The 27,092-nt window shown below is 46.8% G+C and overlaps 2 protein-coding genes across 12 annotated transcripts in view; one reads left to right on the top strand and one right to left on the bottom strand.

The window, feature by feature from the left end:
* The window catches only part of NIPAL3 (NIPA like domain containing 3), a 48,198-nt gene extending 40,988 nt beyond the window's left edge, over window positions 1-7,210 (bottom strand). For 3 of the 7 annotated variants that reach the window (XR_006411433.3, XR_006411434.3, XM_044390460.3), the window contains exons 1-2: window positions 7,071-7,200; window positions 3,608-3,941 (exon numbers count right to left, since the gene is read on the bottom strand). Coding sequence is in view for 5 of the 7 variants with exons in the window: in XM_044390460.3 (XP_044246395.1) it covers window positions 3,608-3,700 (93 nt within the window). In the remaining 2 variants the exon portion in view is untranslated. Of the gene's footprint in view, window positions 1-3,607; window positions 3,942-7,007 lie in introns of all 7 variants that reach the window. The other 4 variants (XM_026517037.4, XM_044390459.3, XM_026517038.4 and 1 more) reach the window with 2 other exon arrangements.
* A 124-nt stretch (window positions 7,211-7,334) lies between these two features.
* Window positions 7,335-27,092, top strand: part of STPG1 (sperm tail PG-rich repeat containing 1) — a 46,735-nt gene continuing 26,977 nt past the window's right edge. The window contains exons 1-5 of one of the 5 annotated variants that reach the window (XM_026517043.4): window positions 7,341-7,509; window positions 7,941-8,048; window positions 10,963-11,065; window positions 12,851-12,991; window positions 20,718-20,836. In XM_026517043.4, coding sequence (XP_026372828.1) covers window positions 12,919-12,991; window positions 20,718-20,836 — 192 coding nt within the window. In that variant the 5' untranslated portion in view covers window positions 7,341-7,509; window positions 7,941-8,048; window positions 10,963-11,065; window positions 12,851-12,918. Of the gene's footprint in view, window positions 7,510-7,940; window positions 11,066-11,217; window positions 12,355-12,850; window positions 12,992-20,717; window positions 20,837-27,092 lie in introns of those variants that run through there. The other 4 variants (XM_026517042.4, XM_026517040.4, XM_044390525.3 and 1 more) reach the window with 4 other exon arrangements.

Raw genomic sequence — 27,092 nt, 5'->3', positions numbered from 1 at the left:
TGCCCAAGGTGGGGATGGGAGGATTTGTGTGGCTCGAGGCCTGATTTCCAGTCTCCTGATGGTTTAACTACTCCAGACCGTCTCCCACTGCGTTCTCTCAGGTGTCTTTCAAAGGTGGCAAAGTATACTAGGAAAAAAATAACCCCACCTCGTAAGTGCGACATTCCTACTAGTGACATGGGCAGCTGAGTTTCTTTTAGAGGCCGTTTCCACCAGCATATTAATCTCCATGCATAATAACTGGCTACGGACAGACAGGGTTAGTAACAGCGCAATATAATTAAATGTCCTTTCATCCAGGCATTTCAAAGGGCTTCATCAATGTTAATTATGCCCCAAGCCCTTGTGAAGTGGTGCTTGGTTCAATCTGATGAGCATTTAAAGTCAAGCAAAGGCAATGCCACCGGCCCAGGGGTTACACAGTTTGAACACACACCCATGAGCAGCCCTCAAGATACTAGCCAAAGAGTTGAGGTGCGCAGAGCTCCTGACATTAAGCTCCTCCTCCTGTAAAATGGGGGTGCCTGCGTCTGCGGGCAGGGAGGGATGTGAGGGGCAGTGCCTGAGTGGCTCCTGCTTCTGGACGAGCCTCCGTGCTCCTCTTCGGCACAGGAACCACACCAGCTGTGTTGACAGAAGTTATCCAAAGTGGTACGTGTTGGACAAGCCACGTACGTGGAAGGCTAACCCAGAACAGGGATTCGACCCTGGACTCCGTGACTCTGTCCCAGACTGAAACAACGGTTTCCCACCGAGGGCCGGGTTGTGAGAACCCCCTGGTGCTGGCCTCAGGCCAGGCCTTCAGCGCGACGTCTTTGGCTCGAGTTCCTTCACCCGCAATGTCAGGCGGGGAGGATGTACCTGAGGCAACATCCAGTCCGGCTCCCTACCGGCTCTCGGCTTCACTGGGCAGAGCCCACTGAGGTGGGGGGGGGGAGGGAGGAAGGAGGCAAGGGCCATCCTCATCTGGAAGGTAAATACCTCAGCGGGGGCGCTGCCAGCGGAGGATCTCAGCTGCCCGAGAAGGACCAAGACTTGGCCAAAGTCACAGAGCGCGCATGCGCTAGGGGCAGGGCCAGACCTGAACGGGTGGCCCCCAACACTTTGGTCTCCAATGTATTACAGGGGAGGAAGTAGTGAGGCCTCCCAACTATCAGGACCTTATCCTTGGGACACAGGTAGTCCCCACCGGGACACCGTGGGAATAAAGGGGGCTCCATTAATACACGTGGACCTGAGGCCCAAGCCAGGACTTCCGGCCACTGTACGCGGAGTGCAGACTGGGCGTGGGAAGTGCCGCTGGCGAGGGAAGTGGGGTGAGGGCCACACGAGAGGCAGGCAGCAAGGCAGCTCTCTACCTTTGTATCAAATTCTGTCCTGAGGGGAAGAAAGAGCTTCCGCCACCTCCCTCCTAGACCATAAACCCCTTCGCATAAGCGATATCTCAATTATTTATACAGCTCCCCCACCCCACCCCAGCAGGTGCTCAGCTGAAATGCCTATTTGCTGAACAGAGGAAACTGAGGCCCGACTCTTCTAGACTGAGGCCAAGCCTCCAATGCCAGGAACCCCTTGCGAGGCTGCCTCCTGGGCAAGCTGGCCTGCTGGCCTCTCTTTCACAAATGCCCCCTCAACACCCCCCGCCCCCAGCCCCAACAACCAGGGCAGAGAGCAGGGCTGCCATTCAAGGCAAACGGGTTGGTCCTGACTTCACCTCACGGACCAAGTTGGACTTGGGCCTCCTCAATGTTTTCCTTGCCCCCAAAATAAGAGATGATTTGGGGGCAGCCTGACCAGCCGATATCACCATCTCCACTAAGAGCCACCCACAGGGAGAGAGCCCCAGAAACCTGCTCGCTGTGTGACTCCACCCCCTGCCCACCACAGATTGGACCCGGGCCGACACCTGACCCAAGCTGGCCAATCAGGTCTTCCCTCTGTCCAAGGTGGGGCAAGAGTCCGAATCCTTCCAACCCCCACCGCCCTTCCTACCTCTGGTTCCAGCGGCTACCCTGTAGTCTCACAATACTTTTCTCTTTTGCCTCATCGCCTCTGAAATGCGTTTTTATTCCTTGCAACCAAAATAGCCTTAACAAAATCAAGGAGGGAAACAACTTCCCCAGCCAGAGTTAACCACACCTTCCTCTGCTTTAAGCACCTTCATCAGCTCCTCTTTGTAACTGCGGGCACTTCTGAGTCAAGCACCCCCTGCATGCCCACTGCATGGGCTCGGTACTTTTTCATTGATGCACAGGAGTGGAGGGATGAGGGATGGAGGGAGGTATTATTACTACCCCCATTCTAGCCGTAACAGAAGCTCTGAGAGCCCAAGCCATATGGCCAACAACACTCGGCTAGGAAGGAGCAGAGCAGGGGTGCGAATCCCTCCCTTCTTCCTTCCCTTCCCTATCCCCCTCCCGGGAGCTTCAGTTAGCTCCTAACCTTGCCCATGTGCCTGTCTCCCACTTCAATTCTTTTTTTCTTTCTTTTTTTTAAATTTATTTGAGAGAGAGAGAGAGAGCGCGCGCAGCAGGGAGGAGCAGAGGGAGGGAGAGAGGGAGAGAGGGAGAGGGAAAGAGAGGGAGTCTGAAGCCGACTCCGGAGCCCAATGCCATGCTGGATCTCACAACCCTGAGATCAGGACCTGAGTGGAAACCAAGAGTGGGAAGCTTAACCAACTGCACCACCCAGGTGCCCCTCCCACCTCAATTCTTAAGCGTGTTGGTAGAGTCACCATAATTGATTCACCTCTGCTCTGGCACGAAGGTATTTCTGTAATAAGTAACTGAATTAATTTGTAATTAAAATGGAAACTTATTAGAAATCCCATCTTGGGAGAGTGCTGTGTGTTTTCTTAGATTCTGTATTTGTCTCTTTGGCCTCCATGCATCACAGAACCAACTGTATTTTCGCACGTTCTGTATACTTGATGCTGGCATTTGTGGCCTGGCTCACCGGGCACCGGACCACCTCTCCCAGGACTAGCCAATTCTCAGAGACAGCAAAGGAGCATGGACTGCAGCCCTGTTTACAGTCACCCCCAATTAGAAACAACCTGAAGACCCAGCAATAGGGCATCTGTCCAGAAAATTTTGATATGGCAACTCAACGTAGATGATTGGGCAATCATTCAAAAAGTATGCGTGAAATCACTACTACTCCATGACATGGGGAAATACCCCACACATAGGCTTAAGTGAAAACAACCAAGATACAAAACTTTCTGTACAATCTGATTCCAAATGTGTAACACCAAAAAAAACCACAGGAAGGAAATACCCTGAAATACGAACAAAGCTTGCCTCAAAGTAATAGAGTAGGGGATTTAAAACGACAACAGCAAATCTTCTAAGGGGGAATGCATCCCATTAAAAATATTTCTCTTTCTATTTTTATGTCTTTCTCTAACCCCCTATTTTTATGTATTTCCACGAGCATTTCTTTCCTCTGGATTACACGTTCTCCTACCCGTGGGGCGGGGGGGGCGGCCTGCCTGTTTCTGCCAGTGACAGGCACACAGACCCTGGACGTGCCTGTTAGCCAGTGCTGTACTGTGTGAGTCCCTTGTTAGAAAAACACGACATTTCAAAACCACAAAAGCTCTTGCCTTGTAGGAGAAGGGAAGCTCGCTGAGCGGGTGGGCGCTGCTCGTGGGCGGCAGCTGGCGCAGCTGCAGGGCCGCGCCGTGGGCTCGGTCCATGGTGTTCTAGAGGCACCTTCCCTGGGCCAGGCCTGGGAGCTGGAGCAGCTGCCGCTATGCGGGGCCCAAACTGGAGACCATCTTTCCTGGCGGTGTTCACCTCTTCTCCCCAGCCATTGGAGGACTTCGCGGCTCTTCTGGCTGACGGACAGCCTCTCCCGCACCTCCACGGGGAGAAGTGCCAAGTTCTGTCTCTCCGGAGCAGATGGACAGGGGTGCGATGCCTTATCCTGGCGGTGCTCTGGGGGGTGGGGGGAAACATTAAAAATGCATGTACAGGGAGACATAGAGCCCAGCTTTGTTACCCAAGGAGGGAATACTGTGAGGACAAAACACACCCCATGATGAGAAGTGAAGCCTTTCAGAAAATTATATCATGCCTTTGGCTCATCTGCCTCAGAACCTTTTCCCCTGGCCCATAAAAGTCACCTTTTCTCATCCCCCTGCTTCTTTCCTCCCATCACATCCTAATTTAAATCCTTCCTTTTCCATAGGCTCCCCTACACATAAGAGATGGAATACTGCCCTCGTCTACCTCTCCAGGCCTCCCCAAAAATATCCCGCTGCCATGAAAAAGGAACCATCTGTGTTCTGACTTAGGGAAGAAAGAATGAGAAGAAAAGCGATCGCCGTGGATGGCAGAAGAATTGAGCTGCTACCGAGGGTCAGCCAAGCACAGGTGAGGTAATGCTGGGCCCCGGGAGAAGACCTGTGGGACCGGATCACATCGGCTCTGGGAGACTCAGGTGTCTCATCTGTAAAGTGGGGGTAATAATGTGGCCTCAAGTAAAATCCTCAGTGACAGTAATTTGGACTGTCATTGTTAACTTTATCGGGCTGATATTTTCAGCGCAGGGCAAGCTTTTCTACCAAATAAGGAAGAAAGATGAAGTATATTCTCCTAGGGTTCTGGGAGGCATGACCAGAACCTCTTACCACAGTGCTAAGGGCTTTTTTGAGGTCCTCGTATAGTAAAAATTAAAACAAACAAACAAAAAATCCATTCAAATTTGGATTCCACTACAAAGTCTATGTTTTTTTTTCTTTTTTTCAACACGGGGGCATGAACTCACCACCCTGAGATCAAGACCTGAGCTGAGATCAAGAGTCAGACGCTTAACCAACTGAGCCACCCAGCTCCTCTGTTTATTTTAATATAAAAATGTTATAGCTTTTGATCTGTCATATGCTACCTGCTTGCCTTGGCCAAGTCATTTAACTTTGCAGGTAGTTTTCTCTGCTGTGAAATACAGATAATAACCTTCCTACCCCCGCCACCGGGTTGTTGTGAGAATTTGATGAAATAACGCATGTAAAATGCATGCACAGCAAATGGCTAATGAATGGCAGCTATTATTAGTATTAATTTTATTCTTATCACTTAATTATTGAATTTACCCACAAATATTCCTTTCTTTCATGCATTCATGCAACAAGTATTTATGGAGGGCTTACTATGTGCCAAGAAGATACAGCCTCTGCTATGCCCCCAAGGCTTTAGAAAGTTGCCTCCTGTGTCCTTTAACTCCCAGTTCCTTGGGTTCTCTAGCCCTGCCTCCAGGAATGCTGGTTCCTGGTGTGAACAGCACAGTCATACGTCACAGGGCTACCATTGTGTCCAGCATCTGGGAGACACTGGATACAGGGCTTAGCACTGGGGCAGCCACGAAGACCATTTGGCTCAGGTCTCACTTTGTTGAAGGGCCTCAAAATTAAATTATTGCTGCTGCCTCCAGATGAAATTATACATCTGGTATATATTTAATACCTTAATTATATATATACACATATACATATGGTACATATATATATACAATATATACACAAGATACACTCATCAGCCAATTTTATAACTCACATCCCAAAACCAGACCTCTCTGACTGTAAAGACCTATGAATATTTGCAATCTTGTGAAAAGCATAATTATTCTTCACGATACTTTTATGTGTGGGTGAAAAGCATGACTGTGTTAAATTTATGTATTTTAATGTTTTGAATATAGCAGCTTTAGGAAGGAAGAGTGGCCCTGAGAGAGGCGTCCGAGAGACCCTTGCAGGCTTTCAACCTGGACTGGAGCCCAAACTGGGGAGGTGTGTGAATTCCCTGTTCAGCTGCAGCTTGCCAAGGTCTGGCCCAGAGCCAGGCATGGTGACTTCCATACATACTGACTGAGTGGCTAAAGTCAGGCTGGTGGAGCACCTGGGGCAGCTCGCAGTCAAGAATGGAATGGCTTACTCAGGCCTAATCAACCACAACTCCAGAGATACAACAGCCGTACCAGCCCCGCCCACAGGATGTCAGAGAAAGCAAACAGGCCTTGAGGACATGCCAATCCGGTGATGGAAACCCAGGCCTCCTAAACCGTCTTTGCACCAGCTGTGTTGTTTAATTCTCTTTTAAAAAGCAGCTTCCCTCTTTGCCTCAGCACAAAGGCCTCTGAGGCATCCCCTGCAAAGGCAGAAGGCTCTCCCTCAGCTAGGTAGGAGTTAGGACGGAAAGCTTTGGAGGAACTCTTTGGAAGTTGTTTTCCCTTTTAAAGCGCACATTGTTTGCCTAGTGCATCTCCTTTTCTGCCTTCAAAGCACTTTTCCAGCACTAACATATGCCCAAGAGGCAAGTGTTCCCAGCGACCCCTTAATTCTGAGGTCCTCACAGCCAGCAGTAAGCACAGGGTCATTGACTCAAAAAAGGAAAGATAATTCCAGGTACTTGCTTCCATTCCATCACCACCCCCCCACCTTATCTCAATGAATTATTTCACCAACCCACAGAGCAGGTTGGACAAATGAGAGGACCACAGCTCCTGGCTGCTAAGGGTAGGGTTTGTATTAGAATTTGGCTCTATCTGAAAAAAAATCAATAAAACACGCCCTTTCCCACCACCTGACGATTCAGCTTCTGGCTGGTGGTGAGTGCCAGTTACGCCAAGCCCTTTCCCTTTCCTGGGCTTTGGCTCCCTAAAGGGTTACACTCCTCAGTGCCCTCCCATTGATCTGGAAACTGTAACTTCCAGCAGCCAGTGTAGATCAAGAATGCGTCCCCGTATCCCACCTGCTAACTCCACCATCTGCTATTGCCAGGAAGCCGGAGCCGGCGTGTAGAGGAATAATTTTGGCAAAGTTACTGCATTTCACTTCCTGATTTGGTAAAGCCTGCCATCACCTACATTAAGGCAAACCCATGCTCCCCTGCAAAAATGGGGAAAAAAACATTCCGAGGCAGCGAGACCCAGACCCGCAAGGCTGGTGACAGCAAGAAGGAAGGGTATTTGTACTAGGGGGCGTTAGATGATTCCAAATGCATTACCTTTCCTGAAAAAACGAAGGCTGATTTCAAGTCCCCACTGTCTCAGGCTTAATCACTACTCACCGGGCGGCGGTCTCCTCTAGGGCCCACCTATCACAGGTTTCTCAGAAATGACTTAGACTCTCCGCGCAACCCGGAGGCACAGCCTTCTTAATTCCTTCCCCAGCTCCAGAGCTGCATGGGTGCCGCAGTGTTTTGCTTTCAAAGGCCACGATTTGATTTGTCAGGCCGCCTGCCGGTCAGAAGCTGGCGGGGACTTCGGGCAGGCGAGTGGCTGCGAGGAGGAGGTGGGCGGGACAGCCCCCGGCTATTGGCTGCGCCTCAAAGCTTGCTTGAAGCGTAGGGGGAGCGACTTGGGGAGGCGGCGCCCCTCTCGAGCTTTGCGCTCACCTGGAGGGGGTCCCCTCTAGCGGCCGCGCCGAGGACGTTGGGACAAACCCCTCTCTCCCTCTCCGCCCGTCCTGGAGAGCTCGGGTGACTGCTCACCTCCCCTGCCCGCCAGGTGGGTACCCTGCCGGGACTGCTACCTTCCAATTCTCAGCGCCACCTCCCGGGCTTTGCTCCTGCTGTCCCTCCACCTCATCCTCCCCCCGTGCCTTCAAATCCTGCACGTCCCTCAAGCCCCGGCTCCCCCCAAAGCCTTCTCGAGTACTCGGGGGCATAAACAATTCCCTTGCGGGCCCTTCCCTAACACCTGCTGGCTGCGGTCTGTACCAACCCTCCCGGCGCGTCCGTCGCTCCGCAATGCCTAAGGTCTTCTTCCAGTGAGCCTAGCACTTGATGAATGCTGCCGTAATGTACAACTGTATACAGTAAGCAATAAATGTAATCAACACGTGCACGGAGCTTACACTTTTTCACTTACACGCATCTCATTTCAGATCCTCGCAATAACCCCCTGAGTGAGACTTTGACCTCATGCCCATTTTACAGGTGAAGAAAGGGCATTTGGGCCCAGACCCCAAGGAGGAGAGAGAGCCGGTTTGGGTTCAGATCTGGAGGCCGAGAGAGCTCAGAGGGAACACCCAAGAGCAGAATGAGGTTGGCATTTCGTAGGAACCGCCCAAAGGACAGCATGGCTGGTGCAAGATTTTTCTGGGGCGTGGGTGGTAGGAGCTGCCATCTGAGGACCCAGCCAGGGACAGAGGTTTGGATTCATCCTACATTTAAAGGGGAGCCGTTGAGGGTTCTGAGCAGGGGAGTGACAAGATCACCGACTGCTCTGAAGCTTGTGAGGAGGGGCTCAAGGAGCACTACATGTCTGTCCTTGCACCATTGCCCCATCAATCTTTTTTTTTTTTCTCACAGTTATACATAGGGCTTGGATGAATGTTAGTCGTCTTCTTTCAACGAGGATTTCCGGGTAGGCAAAATTCTAAGGCTCTTGGTCTATCACGAGATATTTGAGGGGTCACTTAGATAAGCCCCATGAGGCTTTCCCATTAATTCTGATGTAATTAACCTGAACCCTAAAATTCTGGCCGTTTCCCTGAGGGTTGTTTTTGTTGATTTTGAAACGCCTCTGATGATTGGCCAACAACTTTTCACGCTAAAGAAACAGAGGAAACCATTGGCTAGTTAGGAGGCTGCCTAAAGGAGGACTCTAGAACTTTAGGCCCGTGTTGCCATAGCGACGGGTCGGCTGGGCAGCCCAGATTCAGCCCAGGGGCACCCAACAAGGTAGGAGGCAGTTCCTGTCTGGGAACCGGTGGCGGGGTCGCGGGAGGAGGACATACGAGCTGGGTGCCTGCAGAATTCCTCTGCTGAGCTGGCTGGTGCCCCAGGGCGGCAAACGAGGTGCTTCTCCCTGATGGTGTGCCCTCAAAGGCCCACCTAAAGGGGTGCTGATAATCACGGGGTGCCCTCCCCACGGGGCTCCTGCGACGGGCCTGGGCGTTTGACTCCACTTTGCCTCTGCAAGTGTACAAACGGATGGGGGCTCTGGTGCTGGGCAGTGGGTGGACGAAAAAGAGCTGAGTTCTAACCCCAGGTCCACTCCACCTCCTTGGGGGTGCCTCGGCAAAATCTTCCCTGCTCTGGACCTCGGTTTATCCATCCATAAAATGAAAGGGTCAGATTGGAATTTAGTGGTCACTAGCCCTCTGCTAAAGCTCCTTCCCACTCTCTGACATGCTTTCTCAGTTTCTCAAATGAAAAATATGAAGTGGATTGTCTCCCCGAGTGCACTTTGAAAAATGTAAAATACTTTCAGGTTGCACCATAGCGTTGTATATAACTGAACTGATAGAAATCTCATGTCCTCAAAATTGCTCATGCAAATACCATAAAATTCCACATCAGGTAACAGTATACATGATTTAGTATGTATTGACATACACTGCACAGTAATATGCATGCATAAATGCATAAAATATGGGATAACACTATAACATAAATGATAAAGGTTTTTTTAACATAGAGTGGAAACATATTTGTGTGTATAGTCAGGTGAGTTAAGTCCTTACAGAATGTAACTCCCAAAGGAAAGAGCTGTATCAGGACTACATCAGTATGCACTATGGCTAGAATACATCTACCCCTAGTATTCCTTCATCACACAGATATTATTGAGCACCGACTATGTGCCAGGAAACAGCCTGGGGATTTAGTGATGAACATTCCATTGGGGAAGACCATAAACGAAGAAGTACATATGTAAAATATGTTGGGTAGTGAAAAGTGCATTGAGAAACATAAGGCAGGGTCAGGTGTACAGAGAGAAGGGTGGTGCTCCTTAAGAGGGAGTGGTTAAGGAAGACATCCCTAAGACAGTTTGAGGAGAGACCCAGAAGAATTTGGTGACAGGGCCAAAAGATGATACCCAGCATAGGGAAGGGAGGAATCCCCAAGCTGCAAGGAGGTATTGCAGAAGCTGAAAGGGTCCCAGGGCTTTAGGTGGTGGGATATGACAACCGCCTTCAAAGACTTGAAGAATAGTCATATAGAAGAGTGGCTTTCAAACTTTTTGACTGTGACCCATGGTAAGAAATGCATTTGATATTGTGGTCCAGCACATACACACATGGCAAACAAAAACTTCACGAAAGACTGCAGGCTGTGACCTGCATTTTGAAGATGACCCATGTGGAAGAGGAGTGAGGTTTACTCCAGACTGATTCCAAGGGGTGGAATTAGAATGACTGAAGGGGGGAAAATGAATCAGCTTTGATACAGGCAGGAACTTTCTAGTAATTGGAACTACCCAACAGTGGACCGCCTCAGGAAATTTTCAAACTGAGTTCTGGGGAAGCCCAGCATTCTGTGAAAATATTTGCTTTCTATTTTGAAAACTATATGCAATATCCTAGTTTTAAAAGACCAACCATACCCACTCAAGGCTGCCAAATGCCAAAACTGAGCATGTTAACGTTTAGTGTATGCTGTCTTAGGGAGGGTATGATAGTGGTTCAGAGTGAGCAGAAGTCAGACTTCCTGGGTTCAAAGCCTGATTCCACCTCTTACTTCTGGTGTGACCTTGTCACAAGTCACCTAACTCTTCCTTCTAAACTTCTGTTTTCTTATCTATAAAATGAGGATAATACCTCACTGGATTATTGCAAGGACAGCATGAAGTATTCTATACAAGGTATGTAAGACTGTGAGCGTTCAATAAATGATAGCTATTATTTTAAGTTGTTACTGCATGTGTTAAAACCTAACATTCATAAAAGCCCACTGTGGACCAGGCATTATCATCGACTTCATCATATGGATTATGGTATTTAATTCATAAGCACCTTGAGAAGAAAGCACTGTTATCATTCTCGGTTGACGGAGGGGGCAGTGGGCTCAAAAGATGAAGTGACTCATCTAGGATCAGAACTAGTAAGTGGCAGAGCATAACCTTGGACCCATACTCTTGATTACTGTACAGGTGCTCACCTGGGAGTTGCTTGAACATATGCCATTGATAAGGACGGGGGTATATCTTCATAACTCTTTTTTGAGATTCTAGGCCCATGACATCCTGTCATGAACAGTGACACAAGGAACTGCACCAGTAGGGCACACACCTGGTTCACACCTGGGCTGCACCTGCTCTCATCCTGGCTTCACAGGTATGCATACCAATGCTGGAAAGCATTATCAAAAGTGTTGTCTTTAGGCGGTAGGGTGATGGATTATTTTAGAAAGTCTTCCATTTCTTACATTTTCCAAGAATTTGATAAGGTGCCCATGTGGTAGAAAGCTTAAATTTTTTCTAATCACTTGTAATTCTAACACTTGAGTGCATTTCAATTTTTTATCATTTATTTATTTTTTAATTAATCTTTTTGTTTGAGTGTAGCTGATACACAATGTTACATTAGTTTCAGGCATAACAACACAGGGATTCGCCAAGTTTGAACATTGTGCTGTGCTCACCCCATTAGTGCATTTTTAAAATAAGAGCTTTATTGTAGCTAGGGAAGTAGACGGTAGAAGTACTAAGTACTTAGTAGAAGTTCTAAGACGACGACACAGCACCGTAGGGTTGTAAGTGAATGGTGGCTGCTTTTATAGATCTTAAAAGACGTTTTTATACCGGCGTGGTCGCGTTGCTGTGAGCATTATTGATTTCTGGTGCTTTGAATCTCTTAGTTTCTTGGAGTGTGTTGCCAGTAACTCTCATAAATATTAAAATTTCAGTATAGAGTGTTAAGGAGAAAAGATTGAGCATTGCCGCTGTGAGAGAGTCAAGTGAGGAGCAAACACTGAAGGTGAAAAGCATTGGTAGAGCACGCCACCATTCATTCAGTCCTTCCTTTGTTAGTAAATGGTGTGACTTCTTGAGGAAAAAAAGATGGCCGAAATAGAACTCATCTGCCCACGAAAGATTAACGCTGTGGAAACTGAATCCTGCTCCTGCTGTTAACAACTAAAACCCAGACTCCCATGAAGTAACTGGTTTTAGACATAAGACAGCTGGGTACGGCAGTTCCTGAGAGAAGAAAAACAAGGCGGGCTCTGCAATTTCCTGAGCTTCCTGCCGGGGGCAGCTTCCACACCACAGTTCAGGGATGGGGGACCCAAACAAAGCCCAGCTTTCCGGGTTGGGGAGATAGAAATCAGAGCTCAGGGAGCCCAGAGAGGTTGGAATCTACAGGGGAGAACACCACAGAGGAGGGATCTGCACAGATAAAGTTGAGAAATAGGAAGAAGATTCTCCTCAAGTATTTGACTGATTGGTGAGGACCGTGACAGTGAGATGGTACTCTTCAATCACTAGAATGCCTGAAATTCATAAAACTTACCAACCAAGTGTTGGTCAGGACATGTAGCCGTTGGAACAACATACTGCCACCTGCAGAGATGTGGAAGAATCTTGAAAGCTTCGTGCTATGTGAAGAAAGACAGTCACACAACGGTATATACTGTCTCTTTACATCTATATGGCATTCTAGAAAAGGCAACTGTTGGGACAGAAAGCAAAGCAGTAGTTGCTAGATGCCAGGGTTGGGAGGGTATTGACGGCAAAGAAACACAGGAAACTCTTGGGGATGATGGGTATATTTGTGTCTTAATTGTGATGGTACTTGACACAATCGCAAACATTCGCCAAAACTTAAAATTGTACACCTAGCCCTAATGAGTTATATTGTATGTCAGTTAGCTTGAGTAAGGATACATTTATAAAATTCAAGCCTTCAGTAGCTCTGTAAGCAACGCCAACAATGAGCACTTACGGAATTCCTGTTGCAGGCAGTGCGATGTGCTCGTGAGTTAGGGTCATAGCACGAGGTAAATCTCAGCCTCTACCCACAAGCTTGCTCAGTCTGTTCTGCAGAGAGAACAGAGCCCAATCGACATAGTTCTCCAGAATGTGAAATGATCCCTCCAAATGCTGTATTTTGCTGTTCCAGGTCCTTAGAAGAGCACGTAGTAGAGTTTTTCATCAAGCACATGGAACAGATCACAGAACGTTGCTAAGATGGATACCTCGATGCAGAAAGACCAGCAGCCTGACAAAAAATCTTCCCACCCTGCCAACAAACTACAGAAAGGTCTTGTGAATTTATTAACAGATATCTTTGGGGGGAGGAGAGAACTCTTCTTTTTTTTAAGATTTTATTTATTTGAGAGGTGTGAGAGTGAAAGTGTGCATGCGCATGGGGGGGGGCAGAGGGAGAGGGAGAAGCAGACTCCCCGCTGAGCAGGAAGCAGGACTTGGGGCTTGATCCCAGGATCTGAAGATCATGACCTGAGCAGAAGGCAGATGCTTTAACTGACTGAGTCACCCACACGCCCTGAGAACTCCTGACATATGTTCTTTTTGGCACGTAAGAACGCATTTTAGAAGAATATAGTCAATCCCGGGTCATACCCAGAAGGCCATCCTTAAGACACAGCAGATAGATTGCTTTGGTGGTTCCTCCCGGCTTTTAGAGTGATGACTGGGAAGAAACTATGAAAAGAAAGGATGAGGAGGGAAGTAGGAGGAAGTCTGTTCACCACACTTGTTATTTCTCTGTATGTGGTAAGAATCTCAGTCCTCATACTTAGATGTGTAGAGGGATCTTACTTTCACTCTTCCTAAAATTAATACAAGCCCCCCACGCTGCTGGGTTGGTGGCAAGTTGAACTCCAGCTATTATGGGCACAAATCCTATGTCGTCCTTGTTTCTCAAGTTTGGGATCCTTCTCAGTAGAAAGGGGTGATGTGATGGCTGGGTGGGGGAGGGGAGGGAGCACTCAGATCATTGCTCATACATCCACACGGGTGAGAGCTCCACTGACCCAGCCCACAGGCTCCCCTTAGTTTTGTTAGTATGCGTGAATTCTGGGGGCGCCTGGGTGGCTCAGTCGTTAAGCGTCTGCCTTCGGCTCAGGGCGTGATCCCAGAGTCCTGGGATCGAGCCCCATATCAAGCTCCTCTGCTAGGAGCCTGCTTCTTCCTCTCCCACTCCCCCTGCTTGTGTTCCCTCTCTCACTGGCTGTGTCTCTCTGTCAAATAAATAAATAAAATCTTAAAAAAAAGAAAAAAGTATGCGTGAATTCTGGACCACACCTGGGGTTTAGGAATCATTTCCAGAGCTGGAAACCTCATTCCAAGATCCTAACTCCACCACTTTTTCTTTCTTTTGGGGTATTTCCACCTCCCTGGTATGCTTCTAGAGTCCCTGCTGCTCTCCAAGCCAGAGCCAAACCTTTCTTTCTTCCTCCCATCCTTTGATTTTGTGCTCTTTCTCTTTAATACTTCTTTATTTTTTTATTTTTATTTTTATTTTTAAGATTTTCTTTATTTATTTGACAGAGAGAGAGCAGCCAGCGAGAGAGGGAACACAAGCAGGGGCAGTGGGAGAGGAAGAAGCAGGCTCCCAACGGAGGAGCCTGATGTGGGGCTCGATCCCAGAATGCTGGGATCACGCCCTGAGCCGAAGGCAGACGCTTAACGACTACGCCACCCAGGCGCCCCTTTTCTTTAATACTTTTTAAAATTGAGGCATAATTATATTCAGAAAAAGTACACAAATCATAATTATACAGCTTAATGAATATTCACAATGAAAATACAACCTATAGAATCATTCTCTCAGAGCAAAGAAAGAGAATCACAGCAGTGTCCCAAAAGCCCTGTCTTGTCCCTTCCCCTTCTCTGTGAAAGTAAACAGTACAGCTACCCTGTCTTCTAGTATCATTAATTACTTTAGCCTGTTATTGAACTTAAAAAAAAAAAAAGATTTGTTTGTTTATTTTAGAGAGACAGAGGCAGGTGTGCTCACCCGCATGGTGGGGAGGGAGGAACAGAGGGAGAGAGAATCCCAAGCAGACTCCCCACTGAGCTTGGAGCCCATGGGGGCTGGGGGCAGGTTCGATCTCATGACCCTGAGATCACCATCTGAGCCTAAATCAAGAGTCAGACGCTTAACCCACTGAGCTACCCAGGCGCCCTTCGTCTGTTTTTGAATTTTAGATAAATTGGAATCATACAATATGAAGTTTTTTCTCTCAGCCTTTTTTCACTCCTGCTTGAGAGATTTAACTTCATGTTTCGTGTATCAGTTAGTAGTTTGTTTCTGTTGCTATTTAGTTTTTCTCTGCTTGAATACGACACAATTTATCCATTCTACTATTGAAGGACATTTGGGTTGTTTCCGGTTTGGGGCTACTATGAATAAAGGCTTTGCTAACTAGGCTCGTACATGTTTCAGGGACAGACGTATAATGTATGTATGTCATCTATACCTCAGAGTAGAATCGCTGGGTCCTAGGATGTGTTTGTGATCAGCTTGGCGGATGCCGCCATTTTTCCAAAGTGGTTTAGCCAATTTTACTTCTTTACAAGCATCGTATGAGAATTCCAGTTGCTCCACATCATCACTGACATCTTTTGCACAGAACAGTTTTAATTTGCGTTGCTCTTTGATCAATGAAATTAAGCGATTTTTCATATGTTGGTTGACCTTCAGCATATTCTCTTTGGAGGAATGCTTGGTTAAGTTTTTTGCCCATTTTTTAAATTGGATTTTTCTTATTTTTAAGAGTTCTTTAAACCATTCTAGAAATGAGTCAATTTGTCAGCTACAGGGAGAATAAACACCTTCCTTCAGTCTGTGACTTTCTTTTCTACTCTTAATGGTGTGCTAATCAACAGAAGGTCTTAATTTTAATATAGCCCAATTTATCAATCCTTTCCTTTTTAGTTACTGCATATGTCTGTCCTGTTTGGGAAATCATTGCCTAGCCCCAAATAATTGCTTCTGGAAACTGCATTATTTTACCTTTCATGTCTAGACCTACAAGTCGGTTGGAATTGTTTCTGTATATGGTACGAGGTGGGTGTACAAGTTTGGTGTTTTCAATATCCATATCCAAGTGGCCCAGCACCATTTACTGAAAGGCCATTCCTTTTCTACCTTTCTGCAGATCTGCCTTTGTCATAAATCCAATGTCCATGTATATGCAGGGCTACTTCTGGATTCTTTATTCAGCTCAAATACTGCACTTTTTGCACCCAAATACTACACTGTCTTAATTACTATAACTTCATAACAAGTCTTGAATCTAGTAGTGTAAGTCTTTCAGCTTTGTACCTTGTCTTGGTGATTCTTGGCCCCATTGCATTTCCATATAAATTTTAGAATCAACTCATTAATGTTCTAAAAACAAAAATCCTTCTGTTATTTTGGCTTGGATTGCATTGATTTTAACAATCAATTTAGGGATCATTTTTTTTTTTTAAGTTTTTTTTTTTTAATTTATTTGACAGAGAGAGACAGCCAGCGAGAGAGGGAACCCAAGCAGGGGGAGTGGGAGAGGAAGAAGCAGGCTCATAGCAGAGGAGCCTGATGTGGGGCTCGATCCCACAACGCCGGGATCACGCCCTGAGCCGAAGGCAGCCGCCTAACGACTGCACTACCCAGGCGCCCCCCCCATTTAGGGATCATTTACATTTCTACGATGTTGAGTTCTCCCATCCATGTGCATTTATTTTATTTAAGTCTTCTTAAATTTTTCTCAAAAATGTTTTGTAGATCTCTATGTAGAGATCACATGTATCTTCTTTATGTCTGTCTAGGCATTTGATTTTTATGCTGTTATAAATGGTAATATTTTAATTTCCTTTTCTAATTGTATCCTAATCTAGAAATAAAACAAATTGACTTGTGTATATTGTATATACAATATTGTATATTGACCTTGATTCTAGCAACCTTACTAAATTCAGTAATTACCCCTTATAGGTTGTCTATAGATTCTCCCCCAATTTTTCCATGTATAATCTTGTCATCTGTAGATAATGACAGCTTTATTTCTTCCTTTCTGATCCATACATTTTTATTTATTTTTCTTGACTCTTGTCCTGGTTAGAGTCCTTTGGGACAGTATTGAGAAGAGTGACAACAGCCTCCTGGTTTGTCTATCTCAGGAGAAAGCTTTTCATATTTCACTATTCAGTATCATGTTGGCTCTAGGCTTTTGTCACAGGTAGCTTTTATCAGATTAAGGAACTTTGCTTCTATTCCTAGTTGGCTAGGTTTTTTTTAAAATCCTATAAGGTCATTAGATTTTATGCATGCTTTCTCAACAGATACTTCACAAAGAAAAGATATGCAGATGGGAAATAGCATGTGAAGAGGCACTCAGCATCATTAGTCATTAGGAAAATACAAATGGAAACCACAATGAGCTACTATTACACAGCCCACAGGATGGCTGAAGTGAAAAGGACTGCCTGTTGTTGACAAGGATATGAAGGAACAGTAACTCTCATACCCTAATAGGCATGTACAAAGGCACAACTTTAGGAAAGAGTTTAGCAGTTTCTTAAAAGTTAAACATTTGAGGGTGCCTGGGTGGCGCAGTCGTTAAGCGTCTGCCTTCGGCTCAGGGCGTGATCCCGGAGTCCTGGGATCAAGCCCCATGTCAGGCTCCTCCGCTGGGAGCCTGCTTCTTCCTCTCCTGCTCCCCCTGCCTGTGTTCCCTCTCTCACTGGCTGTCTCTCTCTCTCTGTCAAATAAATAAGTAAAATCTTAAAAAAAAAAAAAAGTTAAACATTTGAGGGCGCCTGGGTGGCTCAGTTGGTTAAGCGTCTGCCTTTGGCTCAGATCGTGATCCCAGGATCCTGGGATGGAGCCCCGTGTCGGGCTCCCTGCTCGGCAGGGAGTCTACTCCTCCCTCTGCTGCTCCCCCTGCTTGTGCCCTCTCTCTCAAATAAATAAATAAAATCTTTAAAAAAAAAAAAAAGTTAAACATTTGATCCAGCCATACCACTCCTGAGTATTTGCCCAGGAGAAATGAAAATGTATGTCCACTCAGAAGACTTGTATTGGGATGTAGATAATAACTTTTATTTGTAATATCTCCAAACTGGCAACAACTCCAATTTCCATCAGCAGGGGATTAACGATTGTCACATTTCTTTATAATGAAATACTACTCAGCAATAAAATCAATGAAGCATCGATACTTCAATAACATGGATAAATCTCAAAATAATTATGCTGAATGAAAGAACCCAGACAAAAAAGAATACATGCCACATGATTCCATTCTGCATCTACTGAGATGATCATATGGTTTTGCTTTTTCAGTTGGTCAATATGGTGATTGACATTGACTTTCAAAAGTTAACCTATCTTTGCATTACTGAGATAAACTCCACTTGGTCATGATGTATTATCTTTTTTATTTATTGTTGGATTTAATTGACTAAAATTTTTCTAAGAATTTCTGCATGTGTGTTAGTGAGGGTTATTGATCTTTAGTGGTTCCTCCCATGCACCCCATGACTCTGTCTCATTTTGGTATCAGGGTGAGGCTGGCCTCCTGGAATGGATTGGGAAATGTCTTATCCTCTTCAATCTTCTGGGATAGATTATTGCTCCATGTCCAGTGTCTGGAAAACCATTGTTTCATATATTTTGTCCATGTTTAACTTTTGTTTCCACAGCTAGGAGGGCAAATCCAGTCCCATTTTGATTGGAAATAGAAGTCCAATGATCCTTAGTGGTTTTTTAAAAATCTTATCTTTCTGGTTGTCTTCCTCAAGAGGGTTGCTTTTGTGCACATGGCTCTACCACAGCCGGAAGCCAAGGTGATTGATCTTTTGAGTCAAGAAACTTTTTTCCTTCTTCCAGGAAAATGGACTTCCATTTACCTTTTAAAAAACAGAAGCCCCCTTTCTTTGCTGTTTCCTCTGCAGTCTCTTTCAGTTGCTCCATAGACTTTTAGAAACAAAAGCTAGGAAGCCTTGCATGTGCTGCTTTCTGATTTGTTCTCTCTAGTTCCTTTAAAGAAAAAATACCTTGCCATCCACCTCCTAAATGGGGGTAGGGAGAGAAGGGAGGAAAGGAATAAATATAGCATATATTTACCTCTCACATGTTTTCTAGCCAAACATTTATTCTGCTTCTTCATCCTCAACCCGAGCAAATTAGGCAAGATTGCCACCTCCCCATTCTTTCATGCACTGGTCTGTCGGGTCCTTACTCTGGGCCAGACTCAGGAAGAGGAAGCACAGCTTGGAGCTTAAGGGCCCAGGCTCATGAGACCAACTGTGTTCAAACCCTGGCTGTTTCACTGAAAGGCTGTGTGATTTGGGTGAGTAACTAAGCCTCAGTTTCCTCGTCTGTAAAGCTGGTTCATCATAGCACCTCCTGAGGGGTCCCTGTTGGCCATGGGTTTCCCTGGCTGAAGAGAAGTTCTGTGTTTCCCAAAATTCAGAGACTAAGATATTGGGCCTTAAAGATCGTTTCTGTGCGGCTTTACCCCCACACCGCACCTTCTTTCTTTCTCTTGGCTCTCTTTTTTCGACTTCTGCACACGTTTTCTCTGTGAGGGTTCGGACTCGGATGTTGAGGTAACGTGGCTCAGTGTTGTGCACACCCCACAGACTCAGGATGGACCCCCCTCCAAAATTTGGCTTGAATGTCAAGACGCACACTCATCAAGAGGATATGACAAGGTTTATTACTCACATAATGAGGCTTTCTGGGGAGAGCAGGGTAGGCTCCCCAATCTGGTCCCAAAATGGCTCGAGAGAGGGGAGAGAGACACGCTTGGGGTTTTCTTGTGGTTAGGAAGTGGGGCTGGCATGAGGGCAGGGGTTTGTATAGTTTGAACTTCTGGCCTGTACCAAAGGGGAGAGCCCCTAGGCCTTCTCATCAGTTTACCCTATATGGGGCAGAAGGGGAAGAGGGAGGACTAAGGCTTAAAAGCTGTCAGCGGTCCAATGTCGAAAAATGGAGTCGGATTCTACTACACTCACAGGTTGGAGTTTGTAATTAATCTGCTGTGCAGAGAGTTGCTGCCTGTGGAGTCTTAACAATTGTCCCACACGCGAGAGCTCCTCTCAGAGCAGGGAATTTATATATCATTTATGTGTCACAACCCCGATGTGTACAATTTTAAGTTGATTTTCCATAAATGATCCCCTGATGCTTTCTAACCCCATGTCTGCACAAAGCTGGAGCCTAACTCACCCATGTCTTGCGCAGTGCCCAGACAGCAAGCCCCAGTCTGGGATTTCCCTACCTCTCTGGAATTTATGGCGCTTCGCTGAGGTGCGAGTCTGGGCTGAGGATGAGTGCCTGTCTCCTCTTCCTGGCTGCTCTGGAATGGTTTTGTGTCCCCTTCCTGCACGGCAAGACTGTCTTCCCTGCCAGATCCTTCCTCTTCCCTGGGACAATATCCTTCAGTGATGTGACCAAGTGTCACTAGTTTAAGAGTTGGGGCAGGGGTGAGGGTGAGGTAGGGAATACCCAATAAATTACTAAGAGAGAAAGAAAGTAAAGGGAATATTTTAAAAAATGAGTTTCCTGTGTATCTCCTGTCAAAAAGCAAGTTTCTCTTCTATTCCATTTCAGATAAAACTTTAAGGGGTGCCTGGCTGGCTCAGTCAGTGGAGAATGAGTCTTGGTCTCGGGGTTGTGAGTTCAAGCCCCAGGTTGGGTGTGGAGATTACTTAAAAATAATATCTTGAGGGGAGCCTGGGTGGTGCAGTCGTTAAGCGTCTGCCTTCGGCTCAGGGCGTGATCCCAGCGTTCTGGGATCGAGCCCCACATCAGGCTCCTCCGATGGGAGCCTGCTTCTTCCTCTCCCACTCCCCTGCTGTGTTCCCTCTCTCGCTGGCTGTCTCTCTCTGTCAAATTAATAAATAAAATCTTTAAAATAAAATAAAATAAAATCTTGAAAAAATCACAAAATAGAATAAAATAAAACTTTAAAGTGCTCTTTGTTTTCTATATTTGTCAATTCTCCGTGCTAATTTTCATTTTGTTTTTACAGGGTTTACTGCTGCATATCCAACACAATCCTCCATTCCTTTTAAAAGCCAGACGTCAACAGTTCCAGAATCAGAAAAAAAGGGATTCAACAGTCAAGCCAAGAGATTTTATTATAAAAAGGTAATGACATCGTCTTAGACGCTCTTTACTGTTAGTCTGGGTTTGAGCCTCAGGGGACAGGCACACAAGTCGGGCTGGTGCAGTTGTCCCTAGGACCAGTAGAGGGCAGTGTCATCCAAGGAGCCACAGCCTCCTCTCCAATTGCGTGATCTGAAGGAATTTTAAGAATGGGTTGGGAAGGTATGAGATTCAGAGAGAACAACAGCATCTGGACTTATCGTGCCGCATTGAACCCCAAAAAAATTTTTTAAGAAGAAATGTATTTTAAAATTTATTATAAAAGTATAAAATTCAAAAATTGCAGGTATATGAAGTAAAAGGTAAAACTCCTTTTCTCTCCCCTCTCCCCCAGCTTCACTCCTTCTGACAGGAGAGGAAATAACAAGGTTTTCTTCCAGTAACATACTAGTAAAAATAAAAGAGTCGAATAAATTTAAAATTACCTTTGTGATGAAGGCCCCCCTCTTTTTAAAAACTTCCTTTAACAGTGTATTATTACTGTTCCTGTTTGTTTTTCCTCCAGGCTCACCCTCTTCCCCACATATTTCTATGTCCCTTTTCCTCTTTGACCTGGAAAATTCAGCTTGGCTCCTTGTCATCGGGCAGCTTGGGGTTTCATTGGGTAAAGGCCCAAGGGTCTAACCTTCTCCTCTGTCACCAGCAGGGGGCTGAAGCACCTCACAGACGTCCTTAGAGTCTAAAATCTTCATTCCTTCCTTCCTTTAACAAAGATCTTTAGAATAACATTCTTTTGAAGGAGTCATCATCTCAGCTACCTTTTGCTGCATTCTGAAAATGTTTTTGATCCCATAACCTTGCCAAGATGGCGGAGAGGAAAGGAGGAGACGCAGTGTCTGAAGGCACATGAGTCCGGAAGGACTGGGGGGCGGGGGCTCAGAAAGCCCCTCTGCCCCTCCGTGGGTCCTGCTTTGTAAACAAAAGCGCTGAACGAGAGAATATTTAAGTTCCTTTCACTTCTAACATTTTAGGATTCTAAGAAAGCAAATAATATGCTTTTTTTAAAAAATGCGCACGTACACACACACACACACACACACACACACACACACACACACATTTTTAATTACTTGAAGGTTTTCCCCAAAGATGATAAACAAGGTATTTGCTCAGGAGTTTTTCTCTCTTCTCCCTCTAGTTTCTGTATCTGTTTTAACTGTCCCTCTGTCTGTCTCTTCTGTTCGGTGTCCCATTGGTCAAGCTGGAACACTCGCAATCCAGCTTCCAAAAAATATAATAGCAACCACCTTTTACCGATGCTGTCTATGTGTGCAATCATTTTTAGACCATATCTCTAATCCCCAGAACAATGCTGAAAGGATGGGTTTATTATCTTAATCTAGCAGGAGAGGAAATGAAGCTTAGGAAAGTTAAATGACCCACCCGGGGTCATACAGCACAGGGCTTGGCACCAAAGAGGCCCTACGTAAATATTTGCTGAATCAACGTGGAAAGAATTAGACCTCAAACCCAGGTCTAGCTCACTCCGAAGCCTCATGTTCTTTCCACACACTACCACACCCCCTTTTGTGGCCTGCAAAGCTACACATTCAATTTACGAAAGTCAGCAGGTATGTTTCTGAATAGACCTTAACAAAACAGCCCAAGCTCAAGAGAGGGAAAGATGTCGAGCAATGGGCATAGCCATGCTACATTGAAGACTCAAATCCAGAAACCAACTGGGCCGGCGTTTCGAGTTAGGCTTCCAGCTACCACTGCTCTTCAGAAAAGTCTGCTGAAGGAACCAGTGGTAGCCCGCCAAAGCGACAGGCGGCATCAAATACAGAAAAGAAATCGCCCAGAAATTCGATTCTCACTTTCCAGAGAGAGTCGCGTTGGTTTGACATATGGAAACTTTCATCTACGTACTTGAAAGCCTTCTGTAAATAAGTATGTCAGTAACTTTGTGGCGAGAGCATGGGATTCATAAATCAGGTTCCCTGCGATCTGCCCCATTAAAGAGCTGTGTGCCTTTAGACAGGTCGCTTGGTTTTTCTGAGCTTCGGTCTCCTCATCGGAAACGTAAGGAAGATTTGGGCTATAAAATTTTTTAGGTTCTTGAAGCTGTAAAAAGAGAAAACAAATGTTCTTGTCCCAGGCTCATTATTCTCATCTTTCTTGAGGGAAACAGACATTGAGAAGTTAAAGATGTTAACATCACCCAATAATTTAGTGAGGCAATACAAATTAAAAACAGATTTTAAAACTCTGGTGTTTCACCACCCTTCTTAAGAACACTAATCGTCCACACCCTATGCCTGATCTCATAACTTGGTTGTATCCTTGCATTAGTTCTGTGACCCATTTAGCACGTCTTTAACACAGAGCATCCATGTCCCGTGAAATGTGCAGTAACCTCATCAGGCTAACCCTGTGGGGACACTGCCCGGCTCCCATGCCCCATGCACCTCAGTCCTGGGTACAGGATCCCGTCACAGAGCTCGGCGTCGTGACTGGCAATCTGTACTTCTAGAAATGAAGTCTGCTTCCCTGCACATTTTATGATTATTTATAGACGTGCTGGTGACTCCGTGTGCATGAAGGGACATGCCTCACCTGGGACAGACACGGAGCCCAGGAGCCCGATGGACGTTTTCTTCATCCACCTCCCTGTTTCCCATTTCCCTCTGGATGGTGGTCACTGCTTTCCATGCTATGTAACACTAGTAATGTCTTCGCGTCATTTTAAGAGCAAGGCTGTTATAATAGTTAGGCCCTTGCCGGGGATCACTGTTCCGTGATTCTAAACCTGATTCATCCCTTCCAGGCCCCAGTGAATGAATGCTGGTAGCGTACGGGTACTGTCTTCTCTAGCCGGGCGAATGTAAAGATGCATGTTGATTGATTATGTAGCCTGACAGTAAAAGCCACCTTCCCAAGTGGTAAGCAGGCCCGTGTCTAATGTGCGATGAAGTTGTATCAAGTTAATACTGTGTCACTCACTAACTTGACAAGGCACTGCGGACCAGGGGTATTTTATACGCGAAGGAGATTTAAGTGAAAGGAAGTTCAGTTTGCAGGGGCCACCGTGTTCAAGGGGATAATCAGCCCAAGTGTGCACTCAGCTGCGTGTTTGGACCACAACAGGCTCTGCCTGACCTTTCTGTTCCGGAAGCCTGACTTCTCCCTATGGGTCACTGGCACGCCTCCCTAAGGAGTCTGCAGTCCCTGTTCCTGGAAATAGCAAACACTTGGCTGGCACCGATGGCATGCCAGGCACCCCTCTGAAGACTTTTGCATTTATTAACTCATTTAATCCCCATAATGACCCTGTGAGCTGAGTCTCATCATTATCTCTGCTTTTCACATAATGACCCAGAGACACAAAGAGGGTTGAGTGACTCGCACAGCCAGGGTCAGGCAGAGCGAGGACTGACGCAGACGGCAGCTCCTGGTTCCCAGATGCTGTGCCCCACGTCTCCTGGGGACAGAAGCAGGGACACCCTCCTCTGTGCTCTGACAGTCACTCTCGTGCCCCTGGCCGCCTTCTGCTTGGCCTGATGGTAGTGGGTGTGCACATCGGGACCCTCCATCCCAGTCTAGAACGTGTGAGCTGCTAACAGGTCGTACTGTATCCTTGCACCTTGGCCTGGGCTCTGGTCCGCAGTGGCCTTCCACATGTGTTTGTTGAGTTGCGTTTCTGCTGATATGCCACTCAGGGGACTTCAAGGGGCTGCTAATATGCTGACACCAGATTTGAGCAAGAGGAAGGCTCTGAAAAAGAGAAGCGGATGTGCACTTGGGGATAATACCCCCAGTAACCAACGCTTCAAAAATGTGGGTTTGACTTCTCTTGTCTGTGTTTCCAGCCCAGCCCACGGGCCCAGCTGTGGGCAAACAGCTGGTGACTATTTTCATCTGTCGGGTGGCCAGTGTCCCACTGCCTGGCTTCCCCACGCTTACCTGAGCGACTAAGAAAAGATCTCCTCAAGAGACCTCATCCCATTTTCCTACTCGCTCCCTTAGGGCTCCCAGGGACCTTTCATGGCTGACATCCTCCCCCATTCTGAACAAAACAGGGGTGTTTCCTTGCATGGAGTATGCTCGCTGCCTCTTTCCCTTTTCAGCCATGATCAGAGGTGCGGGAACGTTGAAGCCAGGCAGAAACATACGTGGGGTGAGGCAGGGAGGGAGAGAAGGCAGGAAGGGGGAAGGGCATCTTACAAGGGGCACATTTCAGAGTCAGAGACGGTTTGAACCAGAGGGCTTCAGTGACCTGGAATCCCCGGGCTCAGCAGCAGGGCCCTTTCTGTGACAGTGTCTCCCCGTGCAGCCCGCTGGTAAAGGTGCACTGCTGCTCGAAGCTGCTGCCCACTCTGGCCCCTTTCCTGGGCTCCCTGGTGGACCCCAGGAATGTGGTCTGAAAACCACAGATCTTGACACCGCTTGCAGGTTCACAGATGAGGGCCCTGAGGTCCGGGGAGGGGACATGCCCTGGGGGCCGATGGCAGCTCTCCCACCATGCAGTCCATGCTGTCCTCATCACTTTGGCCACGTCAACCTGAGTAAAAGATCTCTGGCTTCGATGAAGTCAACACGGTCTATGGACACATGGTCCTGAGACCCTAAGCCTAGAGACATTTGTAAAAAGAGATTGTTCCCTCAAGAGCCCTAAGTTCCTGTATGGTTTACCAGTGGACTAAGCACAGCACAGGGCTCCTCCTGTTAGAAACTTCTAAGCCCTTCAGCAGACCCCTAATTTTCATTCACCTTGTGCACTCCTGAGAAACGTCAGCTCGCCAGCCCCAAAATGGACCAAAACAAGGTGGAATATCTTTGAAGAGTCAAAAGGCAGCTCTAGTGGGGCCTTTAGGCAATGACCCAACAGAGACTACATTTCCCAAGACAAGAAACAGTTTGACAAATCATTGATTCAAAAGTATTAATTGGACAGAATTTCCGAAATCTGGACTAGAAAATTCAGGCTATGTAGCTGGCTCCAGGCTGGCGGACCTCAAGCTTCCTATAACCTATGGACATACTGGGGGAGGTGGGGAGGAGATACACGCCCCACTCCCTGTTGCCTCCTCCTCATTACCTGTCCAACCTATCCCAGGGTAAAGTGAACATAGACATTTGTCCCACGCTTGGCACCTACAGGGGCTGCCATTTGGGACTCAAATCCTTCAAAAGGGCTCTCAAAGATCATTTCAACCAAATGTCACCCAGATGCATGTTGGGTTCAGGGGTGGGAGCACATCAGCCAGTCCTCCCTTGGTCAGTCCCACTCTCAAGGTCTTTAGCCCCCATGGGAAGGTGTGGCTCCGTGGCGGGCAATGCCAAGAGTAGCGGCCACACACCACCACTGCTCTCACTGCTCTGTGTGTATCGACTCATTTAATCCTCACCCTGTGGGACAGGCCTGGGAGACAACAGTAGGGCATCCACATCGTCCTCTCGGCGTTCGGCAGGCCGTCAGTAGAGCTCAGTTAAATAGTTCTTTTCCCTTCTCCCTCCCCACACCCATTTTTGCTTTGTTTATTTGGTTTTTGCCCTCTGGTGTGGTCTTGGCCAAGAAACCAAGGATGGCTAAGGTCACCCCCATTGCGACCTGGATTCTTATTTTGGGGATCTGCTCTGAGAGGCCCAAACTCACCAGGTCACAAAAGGTTAGTCAACAGAACTGTTATCCCAGAGGTGAAAGGCCTGGATTTTTATTGCCCTCCCAGCCAGCCATTCACCAACCCTTCTAGCAGTTGGAGGAGAAGGCCTGAAGGCTCTGCAGTCGGAGGTTTCCCTCCAAGGAGCTTAGAAACCTACCTGCGTGATGTGTGAAGGTCATGACATGCTGGTAAACCAGCTCTCCCCTCCACGAAGGAAAGTTCTGATTTATAGCATTTGCCAATTTCTGCGGTGTAAATACTCCCAGCTTGCTTTCAAGCTACCACTAGCAAAATCTCTGACACCCTAACAGCCACCCTCTCAGGCTGCCCCGGGACAGCTCCGGCACACGGCTGCCTGGATGAACCTGAAACTCTTCCTAAAGATTCCTTAAGAGCCAACAGGCAGCCCTCTCTCGCTTTAGGCTAAGAGGTGACATCCCTCTTCATATCTGGCCTGGACTCAAACCAGTTTGCAACGCAGCAAAATCAAAATGTGGTCAAGGTCCAGTGGGGTTGCCGGATTTAGCAAATAAAAACACAGGATTTCTAGTTCGTTTAGAATTTCAGATAAATGACAATTATTTTAGTATAAGTATGTCCCAAATATTGCATGGGACATACTTACACTAAAATAG

Source organism: Ursus arctos, unplaced genomic scaffold (genome assembly GCF_023065955.2).
Source record: "Ursus arctos isolate Adak ecotype North America unplaced genomic scaffold, UrsArc2.0 scaffold_32, whole genome shotgun sequence".
In the NCBI taxonomy this organism is placed as follows: domain Eukaryota; kingdom Metazoa; phylum Chordata; class Mammalia; order Carnivora; family Ursidae; genus Ursus; species Ursus arctos.
The sequence above is the reverse complement of the archived record's forward strand: the minus strand, read 5'-3'. Positions and strand labels throughout refer to the sequence as shown.